This window comes from Ixodes scapularis, unplaced genomic scaffold (genome assembly GCF_016920785.2).
Source record: "Ixodes scapularis isolate PalLabHiFi unplaced genomic scaffold, ASM1692078v2 PGA_scaffold2__306_contigs__length_199485367, whole genome shotgun sequence".
NCBI classification, from domain to species: Eukaryota; Metazoa; Arthropoda; class Arachnida; order Ixodida; family Ixodidae; genus Ixodes; species Ixodes scapularis.
In genome coordinates, this window is record NW_024609857.1 from 150,816,679 (window position 1) to 150,835,712 (window position 19,034).

A 19,034-nucleotide genomic window follows, 5' to 3' on the forward strand; every position below is an offset into this window, starting at 1 on the left:
CACCACACACCACGAACGTTTCAACTCTTTGTCGCATAGCCGTGTTGCACCAAACAGAACGAGATCGCCGAAGTCAACGGAGCGCTGTCGTGAACCTTGGCTTGTGGTTGCGCACTCGTGGACCCTGTGACTCCCTTCACTTTCAAAGCACACACGACGATTACGAATGATACTTTCCGTCTTCCGGAACCATCACAGGGGCACTTCTCCGGTCACGTCTTCGCTACATGTGCTCGTAAACTTCGTCAAACGTGGTCAAACCGAAGCTAGGGTGGCTAGACCGAAGCTGCCGAGGCGCGTTGTTGCTAGATTTTCTCCGACCAAATAAAAACAACGAAAGCAAACCGGCTCTAGCTTCCAGCGTACATCGGCGTTGCGCCGTGGCCAGATTTTCTCCGTCAGCTCTAACCTAAAGATGACCTACAGATGCAGCAACACTGGTATCAAGTTTTAACATGGCGGCCCCCACGGAGCGCCGTAAATTCTGAGGAGAGTGCATTGATACTAACGATACTAACTCCAGAGCACTGATCTCTATGACAATTGCTGGATCGCGCTTCCCCGCTTGTTCGCTGCAGCGCAAGTGAAGCCACCGGGCTTCACTCGCTTGGGATACGATTTGCCGTTTTTGCTAGCCTTTGCTGCGGTTTTCCAGCGTGCTGACGACACGTTTTCTACTCGTTCGTCGTCATTCGCCGAAGAAGTTTTTTGAAGACTCTGTGTATTGTTGAGACTTTCCGTTGTGAACACGTGGAAAATTTTACGAAAGTGCAGTGTCGCAGGAAAAAGGCACAACGCGTCGAAAGGAAGGGCTGGCGGCGTGTTCAAAGCATCCTTGGCACGCCGAAGTGCCGTGTCTCTGTGCCTTCGCACGCTTGGATACCGACCAAGAACCGACGCCGTGTGTATGTGTTCAGCGAGTGCAATGTGCGTGAAGCTGTTCGTGCCTCTGGATCAGCGTCTTTTCCCCTCGCGGTTTAGGAACGAGCTTAATCCAGCGTCCACTAGCGACGGGAGATGGGGACAAGGTACGTCTTTTTTTCGTCCTTAGACGATTTACACAATACCGTGCACGACAGCTCCTCATCACTGATCAGTGCTGGCTTATTATCAACCTACGCGACTCGCCTAATTGTAATTGGTCAACAGATTGCACACGACCATATCGGCCGCGCTTCAAAGATTTTCATTCTCGCCGTCTTGTACATTTGCTTTCGAAAACCCCCCTGGCTCCACGTACAACGTTGCCCTATTCGTGCTCCCACGGAATCTATTAGAGTAGATTTGGGACATAGCCATGGTTAATATAGTACATAAGAATACGTACAGATCTCCCCCTTTTATTGATAGCAACTCACCGGAACAGCTGGACGATCCAGAACTCCGTGGCCGATATATATAAATGATCTAAAGGCATCTACGCGCGACACACGTTCAGAACTTTGGCGCGGCGTCAATTCTTGACCGGTATCCAAGCGTGCGAAGGCACAAAGATGCATCACTCGGCGTGCCAAGGAAGCTTTGATCACGCCGCGACACCGGCGACACGTTTTCGACGAGTTGTACCTTTTGATACGGTTTCACGCACATTGCACTCGCTAAACACATTCACACGGCGTCGGTTCTTGGTCGGTATCCAAGCGCGCGAAGGCACAGAGACACGGCACTTCGGCGTGCCAAGGATGCTTTGAACACGCCGCCAGCCCTTCCTTTCGACGCGTTGTGCCTTTTTCCTGCGACACTGCACTTTCGTAAAATTTTCCACGTGTTCACAACGGAAAGTCTCAACAATACACAGAGTCTTCAAAAAACTTCTTCGGCGAATGACGACGAACGAGTAGAAAACGTGTCGTCAGCACGCTGGAAAACCGCAGCAAAGGCTAGCAAAAACGGCAAATCGTATCCCAAGCGAGTGACGCCCGGTGGCTTCACTTGCGGGAGCGGCAAGCGCGATCCAGCAATTGTCATTGAGATCAGTGCTCCAGAGGAAAACGACCGCCATTTTCCCATACATTCTGGCCATAGAGATCATACATACTAACTCTAGAGGAAAAGGTCCGCCATTTTCCCATACATTCTGGCTGCCGCAAGCGGCGGATCATGCAGGCAGACCCTCGGGGTCCCAAACACGGTTACATCATCAGAGCAGTTTTGTGAAATTCAACAATCCACGAACTTGCCGGTGGAAAGATATTCGCGTTCCTTTCGAAGCTTTCTTTTTGCATAGCGCGCAGATGTACGGCCTAGCGTTAACGCTAAACTAAACCATATACCCGGCTTCGCCGGTGGGGCGCGGCTGGCCGCGGTTGAGGAATACGAAACTGCGCAACCACCAGATTTCCGAGATTTCGACAGAAGGGAAGTTAATGCAGCGTAATGACTTTATTGCTTTTTGTAAGCGTTAGAATAGCTCAGAATTTAGTTTACAACGTTAAATTATTACTGTTTATATTGCTGAGAGTTTTCACTCTTCGCGTTTACCATGGCAACGTTGCTTTCTTTCTCTCGTGTTCCGTCGCTCTCTTTTGCGATCGTTCACTCGAGACCCCGGGTGTCGGCGCACAGGATTTGCCACTCCTCCTCACCCACCTTTACCCCCCTGATTCTGGCTGCCGCAAGCGGCGGATCATGCAGGCAGACCCTCGGGGTCCCACACACGGTTACATCATCAGAGCAGTTTCGTGAACTTCAACTCCACGAACTTACCGGTGGAAAGATATTCGCGTTCCTTTCGAAGCTTTCTTTTTGCAAAGCGCGCAGATGTACTCCCTCGCGTTAACGCTAAACTAAACCATATACCCGGCTTCGCCGGTGGGGCGCGGGTGGGCGCGTTTGAGGAATACGAAACTGCGCAACCACCAGATTTCCGAGATCTCGACAGAAGGGAAGTTAATGCAGCGTAATCACTTTATTGCTTTTTATAAGCGTTAGAATAGCTCAAAATTTAGTTTACAACGTTAAATTATCACTGTTTATATTGCTGAGAGTTTTCACTCTTCGCGTTTACCATGGCAGCGTTGCTTTCTTTCTCTCGTGTTCTGCCGCTCTCTTTTGCGATCGTTCACTCGGGACCCCGGGTGTCCGCGCACGGGATTTGCCACTCCTCCTCACCCACCTTTACCCCCCTGGTGCATTGGAAGCGGCGGCACCTCCCCCCCCCCCCCCCCCCCCCCCCCCCCCGATCCGCTGTCTGCGGCTGTTTTACTGTTACTGCGCGCGCACGCTGAAGTCCATCGCTCAGCATGCATTTTTTTCCTTTTTACGTCAAGATACGAACAACACGACCTTGATTCGTTGCCACAGCTGCGGCTACGGCAGCTGTGGGGCAGGCATGGGACGGATGGGACGCAGGCGACGGCCACAGCTAGTCACTCCTCCACCACCTGCTCCACCTGCGCGTGGACCCAAGATGGCGGCGCCTGACGCGCTTCAGACGCATAGTTTGGGAGTTTAGGTACTCTGAAAGCGTAGCTTTATTTAGTGACTCTGGCTTTCTGAAGCGCGCTTCCTGCGTCGTTCTCCTCAACGCGTGAGACTTTTTCAATACAAAAATAAGCAAAAAAAAAAAAAAAAACTCTTTCATCGACGCGCGCACGGGACGCGCGTTTTTCCCATAGAGATCATATACTATGGGAAAAACGCGCGTCCCGTGCGCGCGTCGATGAAAGAGTTTTTTTTTTTTTTTATGATAATGAAACTGCGCCCCCTATAGATCTACCAACGCCGATTTCCGAAAAATGTTGATCAAGAGCGTTGACCGGGCCGGACAAAAAATGTAGACAAGCATCGGACGAGAACATAGAAAAAAATCATTCCCTTGTTAGACATTTTCAAAACAAATAAATTGTTTAATGTACCGTCGTTCCCGTCATATCTTCCGAATGCAGAGCAACATCGACATCGCGGTTAACGGGTGCAGCATAAAACATGGACGACATTTCGTTGCCTCATGACGCTCGAGTTGAGGATATTTTAGCCGATTATTTCACGAAAAAGATCGAAGGCAAGGACACAGAATCGAAAGGTAAAGCCTCCGATTCCCAACACTCATCGAAGTCTAAAAAATCAAAGAAGCGGAAGCACAAAAAGAAGAAAAAACACAAGTCACGGAAGGCCCATTCAGAGAGCGTAAGTGCCCGAAACGTTTTCGCAACGACTTCCCTACTTTTTGGGGTGAAAAGTAGCCGCATTGGAGCGATATCGGTGGATTGAGTCTACCTGAAGTAGCTTGCGTTAACGGTTTTTGAATAGCCGCTGACTGTTCGGTGCGTCTTCCGCGCCACTTCCCTTGCTTGCCTTCCAGCTTTTGTTGTGCCGGCGTGAACTGCGTCTTGCACGATCTTGATTTCACTCGCCAATGTAGCATTCTCGTGTCCCTCACGCGGTTCTACTAGCCTTTGTGCTTCTGTCGCTTCTGCCGTATAAACTGTCTGTTATTAATATTGTACGTCTGTGAAAATTGGTCAATGGAACTTCGATCACATTGTAGCAGTATTCGCGGCTCCGAACGCGCTTGAGTGCTTTTTTTCAAATTTGGCTAATATATCTTTAAAATATGGCACATATGCCTGTACTAGGTTTCTGTCTTCTGGTATATTATGACGTTGTGGTTGACTCGTTTGCAGAACAAAACATAAAAGATTAGCCGGTTGAGAAAAAGATAAAAAACAAAAACGATTCAAACAAGGCCTAACTTATTAACCGAGCACATCAGCAGATATCTGAAACTCCCGATGCCTTGAAATGAGTGCCGTACATTGGAATGTTTATGCGATAAGTTCGTTAGATTATTTCAGCTGCCATTATTGCCACGATCATGCATAGCTTGCACGTGACGTCAGTCGCGGCCATGCTCGTATTTTATGTGCCGCGAGCGTTCGGTTCGCCGTGTTGCACTTCGCAACACTTGTCGTTCGAAGAAAACAGTAATTAGAAATAACCGTCAGTACCCAGCGATGGCGGCACTTGCAAGCTATGTATAGATTTTAAAACTCCTTGTTTTCAAGTGATAGAAATGTTCAAAGGAAAATATGCGCGTTATATATTTCGAGTTTACCATTTATCATAGAATTAGTTATCTATTTATTTATACATACACACTGCAACCTCATTCGAGATCATTGCAAGGATGGAATAAAATGGCATAATTCATGATTATTTATGCATAATCTAAAAAACTTCTCTAAGAAGCTCTGCACTTCGGTGCCAAACTCCCAATTACTGGGATATAGGTTTTGCTTTTCATAGTTGTTTACATTGCTCTTCCCTCTACCTAAAAGCTAGGGTGCCTTCATTTTCAAGGACCCCTGACAGAAACATTTTGGGGAAATTTTCTATACTATACATGCCTTGCACCTACATCACATGATGACGTCGAACACCTGTATCCACCATGCTGGTGGTTGACTCGACGGCCCTTCGCAGCTAGAGCAATGGTAAACTGCGCCGCGCTCGGCTGTAGCAATTACCCCGTATCCCTACGACCGCCCATTCGTCTCGTCGGCATGCCCTGCGGGGCAGAGTAGCTGTGAAGTTGAGAAAGTATGAGCGGCAGGAAAGGGATGCGGCCGCGGATTATTGAATTTGCGGGACACATTTCATAGCGGCGAGCGACGGCACTTTTCTACCGTTGTTTACGTTCGCGCACGCCTTTGCATCGGCTTTTGCTCGTTCGTGGTTTATATGGCCTTTGGCCTCCATTACATAACGCTGTTTCCACGCTTCGAAGCACACCTTCGGGGCTCCCGGCCAAATCCGGGCGAGTGTCGCGCTGCGAGCCCGGCCAGACGGCGATCGGTCGGCGGTGGCCTCCGTGGGCAAGCTCGCCGAGCCGCCGGGTCATCGATTTGTGCCGTCCGCGAGACGGTAACCTTTGCAAGAAGCGAAGGTATACAGTCAAGCCGGTCAGGAAACATTGTAATATAAACCCTGAGACAATGAGAGTGGTCTTGTCCGTTATTTGATTTTTCCTTACCTCAGGGTTAAGATTATGATGGTAACATTGCGTTGTTTACCAGTATTTCGCAAAATCGTAACAATTTTTCTACAAGCGACTCCTAGAACCGCTTGTCAAATTATGAAGCGCACAATTAAGCTTTCTCGTTTTTTGGCGACACGGCAGCCCTTCGCGTCAAAACTTTGGCGGCGGCATTTTGAAACTATGCTTGTAGCAGGCACGTAGCCATGACAAAATGCCCTATGAGGGGGAGGGGGAGACGAAGTCTGAGCAAGATAGAAGATTTTGGGGGGAGCCTGGGCCCCATGCCCCCCCCCCCCCCCCCCCCTGGCTACGTGCCTAGTTTGTAGCGCAATTGCACCAATGCCGAAAAATTCCGCACATACTAGATAAACGTCATCATCGTAAGCTCAGCACATTTTTCTAAGTTCACGATACCTTTGTTGAAAATATGGTGCATGTTAGCGCATGCCTGGGCTGTTAGCAACATCCTACACCTTGGTAAGTGCATCCACGCGGTGTGAAGCCAACCACCTGTATGGTGCGGGACCCCGTCCTTCCCTAGCGTGACGTCACTTGCAAGGCATGTATAGCAAAGGAATGCAAAATTTGTGTAAACTATGATGTCATCTTCACGAGAAAGTGTAAAGTTTAACTGGCTATGCCCCCCATTTTCCAAAGACAAAATCACCTTAGCATGCTTACTTTTTTTAGCCATTTTATGGTGTACCCCATTTTTTTTCTTGAAACCGAGCGCCTACACCCTTTATATTGCAGTTGTATTTCTGTAAATTCGCTTCACAAATGTGTATAAAAGAGGAAGCTCTACTGTACTCAGTAACAGGATGGGATGAGAATGCAAGCTTCCTACTTACAATTGCACTTTGGTGTCTCATGAGCTTGGAGCGAGCGCACACAGTCAAAGCACGACGGAAGGTGACAAGCACGTGCGGGAGGCAAGGCAATTGAAGAAGCCCTGCACTTGTCCTGTCAGCAAGTGTAGAGATTTAAGTGTGCCGTGCCACGTAAATTACGATGTGAATGTCTGAGTCCTCTGTAATGTGTAGCTCGACATTCCGGTATTTATTATTCACAAGACGAATGTATTGTTCTTTTTCACATAGTAGCAGTGTAAATAGTACTACTCTCACTCACTTTGCAGGTCTAGATATATGTATGGAAGCATTGGTGTAACTTTCTTTTGCACTTCCTTAAATATATTGTTTTGTATTTGTGGCTGCAAATAGTAATGCTGAAGGCCGCAGATCACATATTAGGGTGTCTAGCAACCGGGAATTGTCAGGGAAATTTTAATTGCCGGGAAAAATCAGGAAATTGTCAGGCATATTGTCAAAAAGCGAGCCCAGTCAGATACAATGAGCCGGAAACGCCATCGAGTGCCCTGAGCAAAGACTTGAGGACTTGGGGACAGAAAAATAGGCAATAAATTCTGCTCACAGTGGAGCACGGGCTCTGCTCACCCGATGTAGAGTGCTACCCGATGCAAAGAGAAAAGCCGGCAAACCCAGTCCAAGCCTTGGATTGGATTGAGAGCGTGACACTAGGCTAGATCCAGTTAGAGTTACTAGATTTAGTAACAAATGGGAAAACCGCAGACCCCAATTTAAGCCTTAAGCCGAAAGTATTCGAAAGTGTGTTTCTGGCGGCCGTGTAGCCATGTTGCCATTCGGTTATTGAAATGTGTGGTTGAGCGTTGCGCTTTCATCGTGTTTCGGGAAGTGGCCTCTTCACTGACAATGTCGGTGGCAAGAAAGTGCTTGTTTAATCTGAACTGGACGAACCCGAATATTTCGGAATATGCAAGTTGAATTAAGCCCATGCAAAATTATCCTTGCAGTGCTCAATGCTTAATGCCTTGTGTTGTAATGGTCTTATATACTTAACCGCCTCTACGGTGGTCAGGGAATTTAACCTGAACTTGTCAGAGAAAACCTAAAAAAGTCGGGGAATCTCAAAATAATAATTTGTTAGGCACCCTGCATATACATAAAGACTTCTATAGCTGTGTGCAATGCCATAAGGATTTTTCATATATTCATTTAAATCAAAGGAAATCTATCAATACAGACTTAAAATCAGGTTCGATCCTTCTGCTTAAAATCAATAATTGTCTGACTCAGAACTTTGAGTAAGATTTGACTATATCTCTTAAATGCCACTGCCGACTTGTTGACGAACTATGTCCCTATGTAGCTCACAAAGACTGCGTGTGTGCTGTCATTTCTTACATGGATAGGGTCACAAAGCTTAGGTTGGAGTCTCAAAATCTTGAAGTGTTAGATGTACTTCTAAATTTCCCTATTCCACATCCATGATTCTTTATACCTTCTGGCTCTGTTTAAAAAGCTCAGTAGTTAATCTTTAATTTGCCATTTTTTCTTTCATTCTTGCTTTATGAATGATAGTGCAAGGTTTTATGGCAACTGATAGGGTTTTTTATAATACATATTTTTTTCTTGTGAACAAAAATATTAAAGTGTACTATGTTGATATGTTCTAGGATCAAGAGGAAAAGCATTCAAGCGACGATGAGTGCTGGGTTGAGGTGACTGCTAAAAGAGGGGATTCTCACACTAAGGGTGGTGGTGACACTCAGCCTCAGGGAAAGTCGGATGCTCAAGATCAGAAGCAGCCTGGCATGAATGGTGCTGCTGGAACTGCAGAGACTCCTAGCGGCAAGGTTTCAGAGTCCCCTCCGTCGTCACCAGCCAAAGAGTCTGCTGCATTCAAAGAAAGATCTCACCCTTCGACCACTTCAGCAGATTCGGAAGGTTCACCACGGAAGAATATTAACGGAGAGCTCGTTGAAGAGTCCAACACCAAAACTTCACTGTCAAAGGATACTATAGAAGATCCTCCAAAGAAAATGGATGGTTCAGTGGTTTCCGACAAAGACGAAAAAAATAGCAAGGCTTCTGCAGATGTAGACGATCCATCAGATGATGAGTCATCTCCTAAAAAGCAAGGAAAAAAGAAGCTCCGCAGTTACAGGACGAAGCGTTGTCGTTCTTCTGGTTCCTCGTCGGAAGACCCAGATGCGACAGAAGAAAAGACAAAGGAAGACACGCGGAGGAGTCCTTCTAGAAAGAGTACTCAAAAAGATGACCGCTCAAGGGCTCGCCGTGACAGCAGAAGTCGCCGCAACAGTTCAAGGGAACGCCGGGAGAGAAGCGTTAGCAGAAGCAGAACCCGTCAGCAAAGACGATCTAGCAACGAAGCTCGTGACCGCAAAAGGTCCAGGGCAAGTCGTAGCCCTAGCCGCAGGCGGTCCAGGAACAGTCGTAGTCGTAGTCGTGACCGCAGGCTACCAAGCCGACGCAGCCGTTCTCCCAAGCAGACAATTAGGCGCAGCCACAGCCCTAAGCGATCGAATCGGCGAAGTCGCAGTCCAAGACAATCAAGAGACGGACCTAGTCGTAGGCGGTCAAGTAGCAGACACAGTCGCAGCCGGAATTTATTAAAGAGAAGTCGGAGTCGTAGCCACAACCGTTCCTACACTACAAAGCAGTCTAGATCCAGTCGCAGTCGCAGCCGAAGCCAGAGACGGTCAAGACGGAGCCGTAGTGGCAGCCGAAGACGTGCAAGGAGGAGCAACAGTCAGAAACGCTCGTCAAGTGGTCGCAGGTCTGACTTGAAACATTCAAGAAGTCGCAGCTCCTCAAGAGAGAGGGCAGCTAGTAAGAGCAGAGAAAAGCGAACAGCGAGAAAAAGCACAGATCGGAGAAGCTCAAGCAATGAGCGAAAGGCTCTAGGGCGAGATGGGCCGAGCGAAAAAAACGAAATTGTAGACAGCAGTAGCCTAAACACTACCACGGTTCCAGATTCAAATGAACAAGCAGATTCTAAGACTGATGACAAGACCAGTTCATCCAAGAATCAAGTCGTGCTTTATGGTCCATTTGAGGAGGAGGATGCCACCTTCCTTGATGAAGAGTCTAGTCCTGATAGGGCTATGCCAACTGGTGTTGCTAAGCCTCCAGCTGCTGAGGAGACCACTGTCAAACCTGCGATGAACGACCCAGAAAATGTACAAGAAGGTGGGCCTTTACCTGCATCCTCTGGTAAAAGTATTCCAACGGTGGCATTGGAGAATATTAAGTATCCAGACCCAGAGACAATACTGCTACCAGGAGAATCTCCACGATCAGACGACGACACAAAGCCCACGAGATGTGTTGTGGACACCTGTGAGACTGCTGTAGAAGACATGGACATCTCAAATTCACCCCTGTCAGGGGGCATGTTAGAGGTTGAAGAGACCTTTAGCAGCAGCTATGGGGCTGTAGAGTGCCTTTATCAGCCACCTGGCATTTCTCGCAGCTTTTATGACGGCCGGGGAACAGTGCAGGACGCTCAGGTTGCAACGAGCGGATTGCTTACAGAGCTGCACTCGGGAGAGGCTCCGGTAAAACCAGAGGGTTTATGGGGCTTCAGCGATTCGAGGCCACAGCAGCGTGTCAAGATTGACTTAAACAAGCCGGTCGGACAAGTTAAGCCGATCCTGAGAGAGAAGAATATCTTTGAGACGCTCGAGGCACCGAAGGAGAATGTTTTACAAGCAAAGCTGGAAGATAGAAGCCCTGCTAGGGCACAATTTCACAATGTTGCACTTGGTCCAGTGGCTGAGCAGAGGGCACCGCTTCCAAGTGGTGCTGCCATTGAAGCTCAGACTGTTTACGTCTTGGAAACGGCTATGGAAGAGGCAAAGTCGACTAAGGCATCCCCTATTCGACCTTATCCTGTCTCGGGAGAAGCGACCAGAGCGTCCCGTGTGAGCGGAGCAGGATGTTTTTCTGCTGTGCCATTGCAGTATGACGAACCTAAGCAAAGAGATTCAGAGAATGAACTGCCACCAGAACAGGCCGTACTACCAGCCGCAGCAGGGGTGCATCCTGTCGCCCAGTCGCAGATTCAGGATCGTCCTGTTCAAACCGCGATTGGGAACAGGTCCTCTTCAGGTGGAGAGCAACCAGAGAAGATCTCTACTTCGTCACGCCGCCCGGGAAAGGTTACTAGTGGGGAGACTGCTATGGAGGAAGCCCTTCATCAAGGTCCTAGTGTTGTGGCGACCATTGGAGACGGGACAGGTCCTCAGGACAATAAGGTGTCTATGTTCGAGACTTCTGAACCGACAAAGGCTGCGGCTGATTTGGGAAACAACGAAGCTCAAGAGTTGTCTAGTACTTCCATGCCGTCGTTGGGTGATGTCATTTTGTCAAGTACCAAGGATTTGGCTGTCGACGTTAGTGGTTCTTCGAGTAAGACTAGCATCCTCAATGACAAGGATGGGGGGCAAAGCCTTAGCAAAAGCAAAGATGAGAGCCGTAGCCCCAGCCCCAGCCACAACAAAAGCCCGAGCCCTAGCAGAGGCAAAAGTCGTAGTCGGAGCAAAGACAGGCGGAGTCGAAGTCAAAGCAAAGAGAAAAGTCGCAGCCTCAGCAAGGACGGGAGAAGCCGTAGCAGGGACAGGAAGAGTCACAGTCGAAGCGAAGATAGGAAAAGTCGGAGCCGAAGCAGAGGTAAAAAGAGATCTCGGAAGGAAAGGAGTACGAGCAAAGAAAAGCAACGGTCGAAGCGGTCCAGGAGCAGACAGCGTAGGTCACGTAGCAGGCACCGCTCAAGGAGCCAAAGCAGAGACAGGAAGCGCCCACGCAGAAGCAGCAGCAGGGGTCGACGTAGGTCCTCCAGGAACAGGAGCGGGAGTCGAGGGAGGCAACGCTCGCCCCGTCGGAGGAGTGCCAGCAAGTCCCCCAGGAGAAGCCGTAGCAAGCAGCGGCAAAAGTCTCGACGTGGCCACAGCAAAGGCAGGGACAAGTCTTCGAAGAAGAGAAGCCGAAGCAGGGAGAAGAAGAAGTCAAGAAAGAGCCGCAGCAAAGAGAGGAAGTCTTCGAAGAAGGGAAAACATGGCAAGGAGAAGTCATCTAAGAAGAAGAGCTCTCGGTGCAAGGAGTCATCATCACCAGATTGTAAAGCTGAGCAAAAAAGTGACACTGAAAGCACTCCTCAAAAAAGTGACAATCTACCAGACCCTGCTGAGGAGAAGCCCCATGATAATGGCAAAGCAGACTCAGTTAAAATTTTCAATGAGTCTGTGAAAGATGTAGAGATGAATTCTGAAGAATATACTGTGTTACCTCAACAAGGCACAATCACTAGAGGAGAGGACTCTCTTCTTGAACAGGGAAAGCATTTGGACCTTGTTAGCGACAGTGTCACTACAGAACTCCAACCTGAGGTAAGCTCTGTAGAAGCTACCGAACTGCCTGCTGAAAGCAGCCAAAAGCATGATCCAATGGCGCAGTTGGATGGTGTCATTGAACGTCAGTCAGCATCTGACCTGGGGTCAAGCAGCCAGCAGACAGACTTGGCTATTTCCACTGGTCAGCATTTAGACCATTCAGCAACTGTCACCAACATCGCCCCCGACCTTGAAGAGATACCGACTTTGTCGAAGAGCGACCCTATAGAGACAAAAACTGAAATCATTGACAAGACTCTAGACGAAAAAGAGGTGCCACCCAGTGAAAGTTTTACTGATGCCAAGCAGGTATCCAATGACAAATCTCCTGTTGCAGAAAGGGAGGAATCCTTTGCTCAGGTAAACATTGATCGAGAAGAACTTGCGTCGACAGATGTCAGTCAGGTAGAGGAGGCACCCTCTTCCAAAGACCTTGATCAAGATCGACCACGGCAGGGCGACAGCTCCCCCATAAAGCCCCATGGTGAAGGTGGTACCACTTCGAAGCCTCGGAGTTGCAGTTCAAGCATGTCGAGGTCACCATCCCCAAGTAGGTCCAAGGACGGGGCAGATTCTCGCTCGAGAAAGCGAAGCCCTACTCCAGAGAAGCGTAAGCGCCAGAGAAGCAAAAGTGTATCTCCGAAGAGAAGAAGTCGTAGCCGGGAGAAGAAAAAAAGTCACAGCCCCGAGAGGCGAAGCCGCAGTCGTGAAAAGAAGCGTAGCCGCAGTCGAGAGAAGAAACGAAGCCGTAGCCGGGAAAAGAAGAGGAGTCGTAGCCGGGAAAAAAAGAGGAGTCGCAGCCGGGAAAAGAAGAGAAGCCGTAGCCGAGAGAAAAAGAGGAGCCGCAGCCGGGAAAAGAGAAGTCGCAGCAGGGAGAAAAAAAGAAGCCGAAGCCGTGAGAAAAAACGAAGTCGCAGTCGTGACAAGAGGAGCCGCAGCCGAGACAAAAAGAGAAGCCGCAGCCGCGAAAAAAAGAGGAGCAAAAGTCGAGAGAAGAAACGGAGCCGCAGCCGAGACAAGAAAAGAAGCCGAAGTAGAGACAAGAAGAGGAGCCGCAGCCGGGACAAGAGGAGGAGCCGCAGCAGAGACAAAAAGCGAAGCCGCAGCAGGGAGAAACGAAGAAGTCGAGAGAGGAAGAATAGTCGTAGTCGAAGCCGCGACAAGAAAAGAAGCCGAAGTCGGGAACGAAGAAAAAGTCGCAGCAGGGACAGAAACAGGAGCAGAAGCCGGGACAGGAAAAGAAGCCGTAGCCGGGTCAGGTCGCCCATTCGAAGGAAGAGCCGGAGCCGGGAAAGATTGCGCAGGAGAAGCCTCAGCAGGCGGAGGTCCCCGATACGCAAGAAAAGCCGAAGCCGGAGCCGCCGGAGGTCCAGGAGCCGCAGCTCCGAAAGGCGACGACTGAGGAAGAGTCGCAGTCGTGAAAGGTACTTGTGGGCATGCTTTTATTCACCGTACTTCATGGACTCGTGTTTTACATTGATAGCTGTTATGGGCTCTTCCCACTACTGGAAATGACGTCCGTTGTAGTTGATGTTGTAGTTGGCGATGTAGGGCGTCTGTCGCCAATGTTGCAAAACCCTACGAAAGGATTGCCCGCAGAAATCGAACGTGGGTCTACTGCGTATGGGGCGGAAGCATTATCACTGAGCTGTGCCACAGCCTAAATGACCCGCTCTATACTTTGGGCTTTTGTAGCACCCGATGCCCACTGCATGCGCTCTCTGGACACAAAAAATAGCCGATAACAAAATGCCGTTGTAGCACTGTAAGTGCCAAGAGCTCGTGCCGGGAGACACGCTTTCAGGCGCTTCAAGACAAAAAAGAAACAAAAGCGGTCAGACTTTGTAGTGGCCGATAACAAAATGCTGTTGTAGCAGTCGCAATGCCAAGAGCTCGTGCCGGGAGATGCGCATTCATGCGCTGCGCAACAATAAAAAAAACAAAAGTGTTTGGAATGGTTCGTAACAAAATGGTCAGATGTTAATTGTTTTCCGAGCACTTTTGTTCACACACCCCATAGTGCGTGAACACGACACCAGTTCCTGACGACTTAGCCGCGACGTACCACAGCTATTGCTGCGACTGTACTCTGGATGAACATGGGATTGCTAATTTTTTTCGTTTTTTGCTTTTCTTTGTTATTAAATTTTCTTTCCATATACAGTTGCTGTAATTAGTGTCTAGGTTGTCGGCTGTCTTGTTTTCACATATAAATTTTTGGGGTATGGTGTTAGTTTTGATAGCATGCAAGTAGTTTTGTCTAGGAAATCTTGTTTCGTCATAGTGCGGAGAGGTGGAACTTTGCATAATTTTCTGGTGATTGAAATGAGCTATGAAACAGGCATGTAACTACTATAGTCAGTCACAGGTTAAGAATGAAGTAGAAACTCGTTCTCCATCCCAAGCTTTCTACTTCTGTTATCATTTCGGCATTTCATGAACACGTGGAGCCAAAGCATGGCAGAATGTAACAAGTTGTGCTGGAGTCGGAGCTTCTTAACTTCTTCTTTCTTAACTTTTTGCGAACAGTATTAGCTTTTTTATCATGGAGAGTTACATTCAACTATTTTAAGCTTTTTTCCATGGCATGGCAATGTTTCAAGAACATACCTTTCTGTCAATGCCGGGCAGTAAATATAGTGCAATAGTATCTGAGAAATACTTTTGAATATCTCTCAAGATACTTTTGAAAAATGTATTTGTATTTCAGTAGTCAAATACATTTGCAATGCATCACTTGTATTGCGATGCTTTGCCAGGCTTCGGTATCTCATTTCATTTGTTGTCAAAAACAACCTGTTGGATTTTTACCATAAAAAAACATTGTTTTGGTGTAAGAGCCCCAGAATTTGTAATATGAACCCTGCAGATAACCTTCTCCACAGAAAGGAAGCTTAGTGCCTGGTAAATGACAATTGCCAAAATAGAGAGGAAAAAAAAAAGAAAGACAGGTGGCTTGAAAGAGCAGTCACTTTCAAGAATAGCAGAATAAGCTCCTCCCAGAAAGCCCTCTACTTTTTCCACTTTACCAAAGCGAACAGGTAAAGGAGATGAGTGGAGAGGAGGAAATCGTCGGTCATGTCAGCCATTTTGTCTGACATGGTAAGCAAACATTGGTCTCCTGGTTACTGGGGGCAACAATGCTTTTTTTAGTGGCATTTGAGATTTTTTTTTTTTGTTAAGAGTAGATGAAGAGTTTGAGGTAAGGGGAGGTGCATAAACTGACATAGAGGAATACAGTCACCACCATTTGCGTTTGCTGCAAACTGCACCCTCACCCCCTACAACTGTTCAGGAATAACATATCTGTATGTATCTGTATTCTGGAATACTTTTATGTCAATTTTGCAGAAGTTTGTCGGGGATATCCCGTTGCATAAAATATGAATGTATCTCAGCATCTGTATTTTGACTTTAAAATACAAGTATCTGAGGGATTACATTCCAGAATACTTTTTGGGGTATCTCTGCCCAGCCCTGCTTTCAGTGGCATGGTGGTACCTGCTAAGTCTCGTATAATATATAGCCAGCTGGCAATGGCCAGGCGGCGCCACGAGTGCGCTGCATTCAGCGCCACGAGCGGAGGCGTGTGTGTCTGGGGCGACCAGTCTGCCCGTCGGGCCGTGGCGAGCGGCGGCGACCCCGATTTCAGCAGTCCTCGTGTGTATGTGCGCGCCGAGTCCCTGGTTCTTTTATGTGCTTTTTTTTTTTTTTTTTTTTTCTTCTTTTTTTTTTAGGAGCATTGAAAGGTTGAAGTGTTTAAAGCATATTCTAAGTTGTCATTTGGACACCAGTTTGAGTTGTCTTCACCACTATATAATAATCGGCGCCCGATCGGTATGTGCGCTTCGCTCATCTCCCAGGAAGTGACTCAACACAACGAGAAGGCAGCGAATCGGTTTACTGTGCTACCCGGTTGCTCGTCTTCGAGAGCCGGCAGTCCAGAACCGCCGACCCTAGTTGTCGCCCTTCGTTCTGAGCTCGCAGTCGGGGTCCGTGCCCAGACCTGCGGATCGCCCTTCCCTTTACGCCAGCGCTGCGTAGGCTAGCTGTTCCGGGCTATCACAGCCAGGGTCTTGCTGCGTAGCCACTCGGGGATCGTCATAGCCCAGGCCGGTATGGCCAGGACTCGCCGCTTCCGCCAGTCCTGATCCGAACTTCGCTGGTGGAATGCTCCTGGGAATTGCCATGGGCCAGACCAGCCAGAACGGCTCTATCGTTCCTGCCCGGCCCCAGCCTCGTGCAGCACGTTCTTCCTCTTTCCTCGCCGGCTGGCCCCTGCTCGCACCTCGCTCGGCTGTCCTCTCCTCCCGACGCCCACACACACTAGAATAAAATTTGGGTAATTAGAATCAAGCTCTGCATGCTACAGAACCGTATACGCATATTGCAAAGCCTGGTGTAAAAAGGCGACAGGCAACAAAGTGTACGAGTAAGAAGGATATTTACGCTTCGCACTAGCTTTTTTAAAAGAAAAACTTAGCATCCTGCTGTCTGCACGCCGTCACATTCGTTACCAGATTCAGCATTAAATTTGGTTGCTGAAACAAACAAAACTTTGTGCTACGAAAATCCACTATCTGAAAACTCGCAGGTTTGGAAGGTTTTGGTGGCGACCACGCGTGCCGAACGGCATTAGGAATAGGGATGCCGCGAACTTTTTTCGAATCGAAGTTTCGATGATCGAATCAAGCGGTTCGAAAGGTTCGAAAGATTTCGATTTTTCGAATTTTCTATATCGTAATATTCGACGGAGGTCGAATTTTCGAACTTGTTAAGCTAAGAAGTTCGACGCTTTTCGAACCGTCGAACTTATTACGCTAAAAAATTCGATCTTTTTCGAACTTTCGAACTTATTGCGCTGCAAGGTTCGATGCTTGTCGAACTTTCGAACTTGACTGACCAACAAATTCGATGAATTTCGAACTTTCGAACTTATTTATCAAGAGAATTCGAAAAGTTTCGAACTTTCGAATTCTGAAAAGTCAGAGGTTCGACGAACTTCGAACTTTTAGGGTAAAAGTTCGACGTTCGTCGAACTTCGAAAGACCGGCGGACGGTTTCATTTGATTTCAGGTAGTGGTGTACATTCGTAATTTTTTTTCTCGAACTTTTACACGCGGTGCTGCGTTCCTTACGAAAGACAATGTCGTTTATTTCAATGTTCTGGCATGCTTAGGTTTAAAGAAATAAATCCCCGAAGGGGCGAGGAAGGACGACGGGTTTTTGACGATTATCGTTTGTGCCAGATTTGAAGCACGCTGCAGCCGGAGCTATTTATGGTAGATATGTTATACTTTTTTAAGAATGATCTATGTATAGCCTAGGTAAGTGCCGTCTTAAGATGTGATTATTGTTATTCAACGTGAGTTTCGAAGAAATGTCCAAACATGTACCTGCATGCAATTATGACCTAAACTTGATGTTTATTTTCGTCTAAGTTGTTTGAGGTACCGCATTTAAATTAACACCACACACAGTACATATCATTGCCATCTGCAGAATACAAAATAATATATTCATTGTTTTTTTTCACGTTAAGGAATAAATTAACTCATGGCAGAAGATTTCTAATAGTGTTCAAGTTCAGCACGTCATTAAAAGAAAACTTTTTTTTTCGCTTCACGTTCCTGGGACGTGTTTCTTTTAGCCTGTACACATTTTGGTAAAAGAAACTTGTTTCGAAGTTCTGAACCTCTGAATATGCAAGAATAGAACACTTCCGACGAATTCTCGATAGTTTTTTTTTCCTGCTTTTTATTCCCGCATTTATTCTTTTTTTTTTTTTTTTTTACTATCGGCACAGGTGTTTAGGTCGAAAAGACAGCTTTGAACTTCCGAACCACTAAGCATGTGACGAGCAGTGCCTTCTGACAACGAGTTTCTAACAATGAACATCTACGCAACCTTTTATGGAGTGAAGAGCGACAGTAGCTATACATATGCATAAATAATTTCAGATTAAAATAAGCTCGACCACGCCCTCTTTCCCCGTATTGTTTTCTTTAACAGTCCGAAATACCTGCAAGGGGAAGAAGGAGGCTGAAGCACCCCCCCCCCCCCCCCCTCCCCATTCGCTACCCTCTTCCCCCCGTTTTTCCTCTTTCGACGCCACTTGTATGGTAGAACGCTCCTCGACCTCGAGTTGTGTCGGCTTTTGTGCTTTTTGCGAGGCGATTCCTCCGTCCCAGAAAATAAACCTACAGGACCATTATAAACTTCACCGGATCGGATCACTACCAGCGTGCAAGGGGTGGCGAGCTAGTTTGCCAGGTCGCATCAAGGTTTTTCTGAGCCTCAACCTCCTGCTCGCCCCTGGCCGTTTCGAACTGGATGAGTCTCGTAAAACAGTGTGTTCGTGCAATCACTACTGCGTGATGCAGGTTGAAGACCCCCCCCCCCCCCCCCAGGGCTGGCGGTCACAATTCTGCACTGGCAAATATTCTAGCACGTCCGGCCGGGACACTCGTCGCCTCATTTAATTGCCTGACCAACTTCGCAGAATCTAGATATCACACCCTAACTTTTCTAAACTTGAATTTGTAAAAACCAGTGAGTCGTGAAAACGTTATTTGAAACTGAAACTGTGGAAACACTTGAAAATCGGACTTCTAACTTTGAAAACTTGGATTAGAGAAAAATTCAAAATCTTCGAAGTTTTTTTTTTTTTTTTGAATTTAACGTTAAAAAAGAATCGAAACCTTCGAACTTTTCGAACTTTATGCAAAAAGAAATTCGAAATCTTCGAATTGTTCGAACTTCGTGTCTATAAAAATTCGAAGCGTTCGAAGTTTTCGAATTTTTTTTCAAAGAATTTCG

General features: G+C 47.5%; 1 protein-coding gene across 4 annotated transcripts in view; it reads left to right on the forward strand.

The window, feature by feature from the left end:
* The first annotated feature begins 3,898 nt into the window (after positions 1-3,898).
* LOC8030454 (serine/arginine repetitive matrix protein 2) overlaps positions 3,899-19,034 on the forward strand; it is a 38,045-nt gene continuing 22,909 nt past the window's right edge. For 2 of the 4 annotated variants that reach the window (XM_042292065.1, XM_042292068.1), the window contains exons 1-2: positions 3,899-4,128; positions 8,478-13,639. In XM_042292065.1, coding sequence (XP_042147999.1) covers positions 3,928-4,128; positions 8,478-13,639 — 5,363 coding nt within the window. In that variant the 5' untranslated portion in view covers positions 3,899-3,927. The remainder of the gene's footprint in view (positions 4,129-8,477; positions 13,640-19,034) is intronic. The other 2 variants (XM_042292066.1, XM_042292067.1) reach the window with 2 other exon arrangements.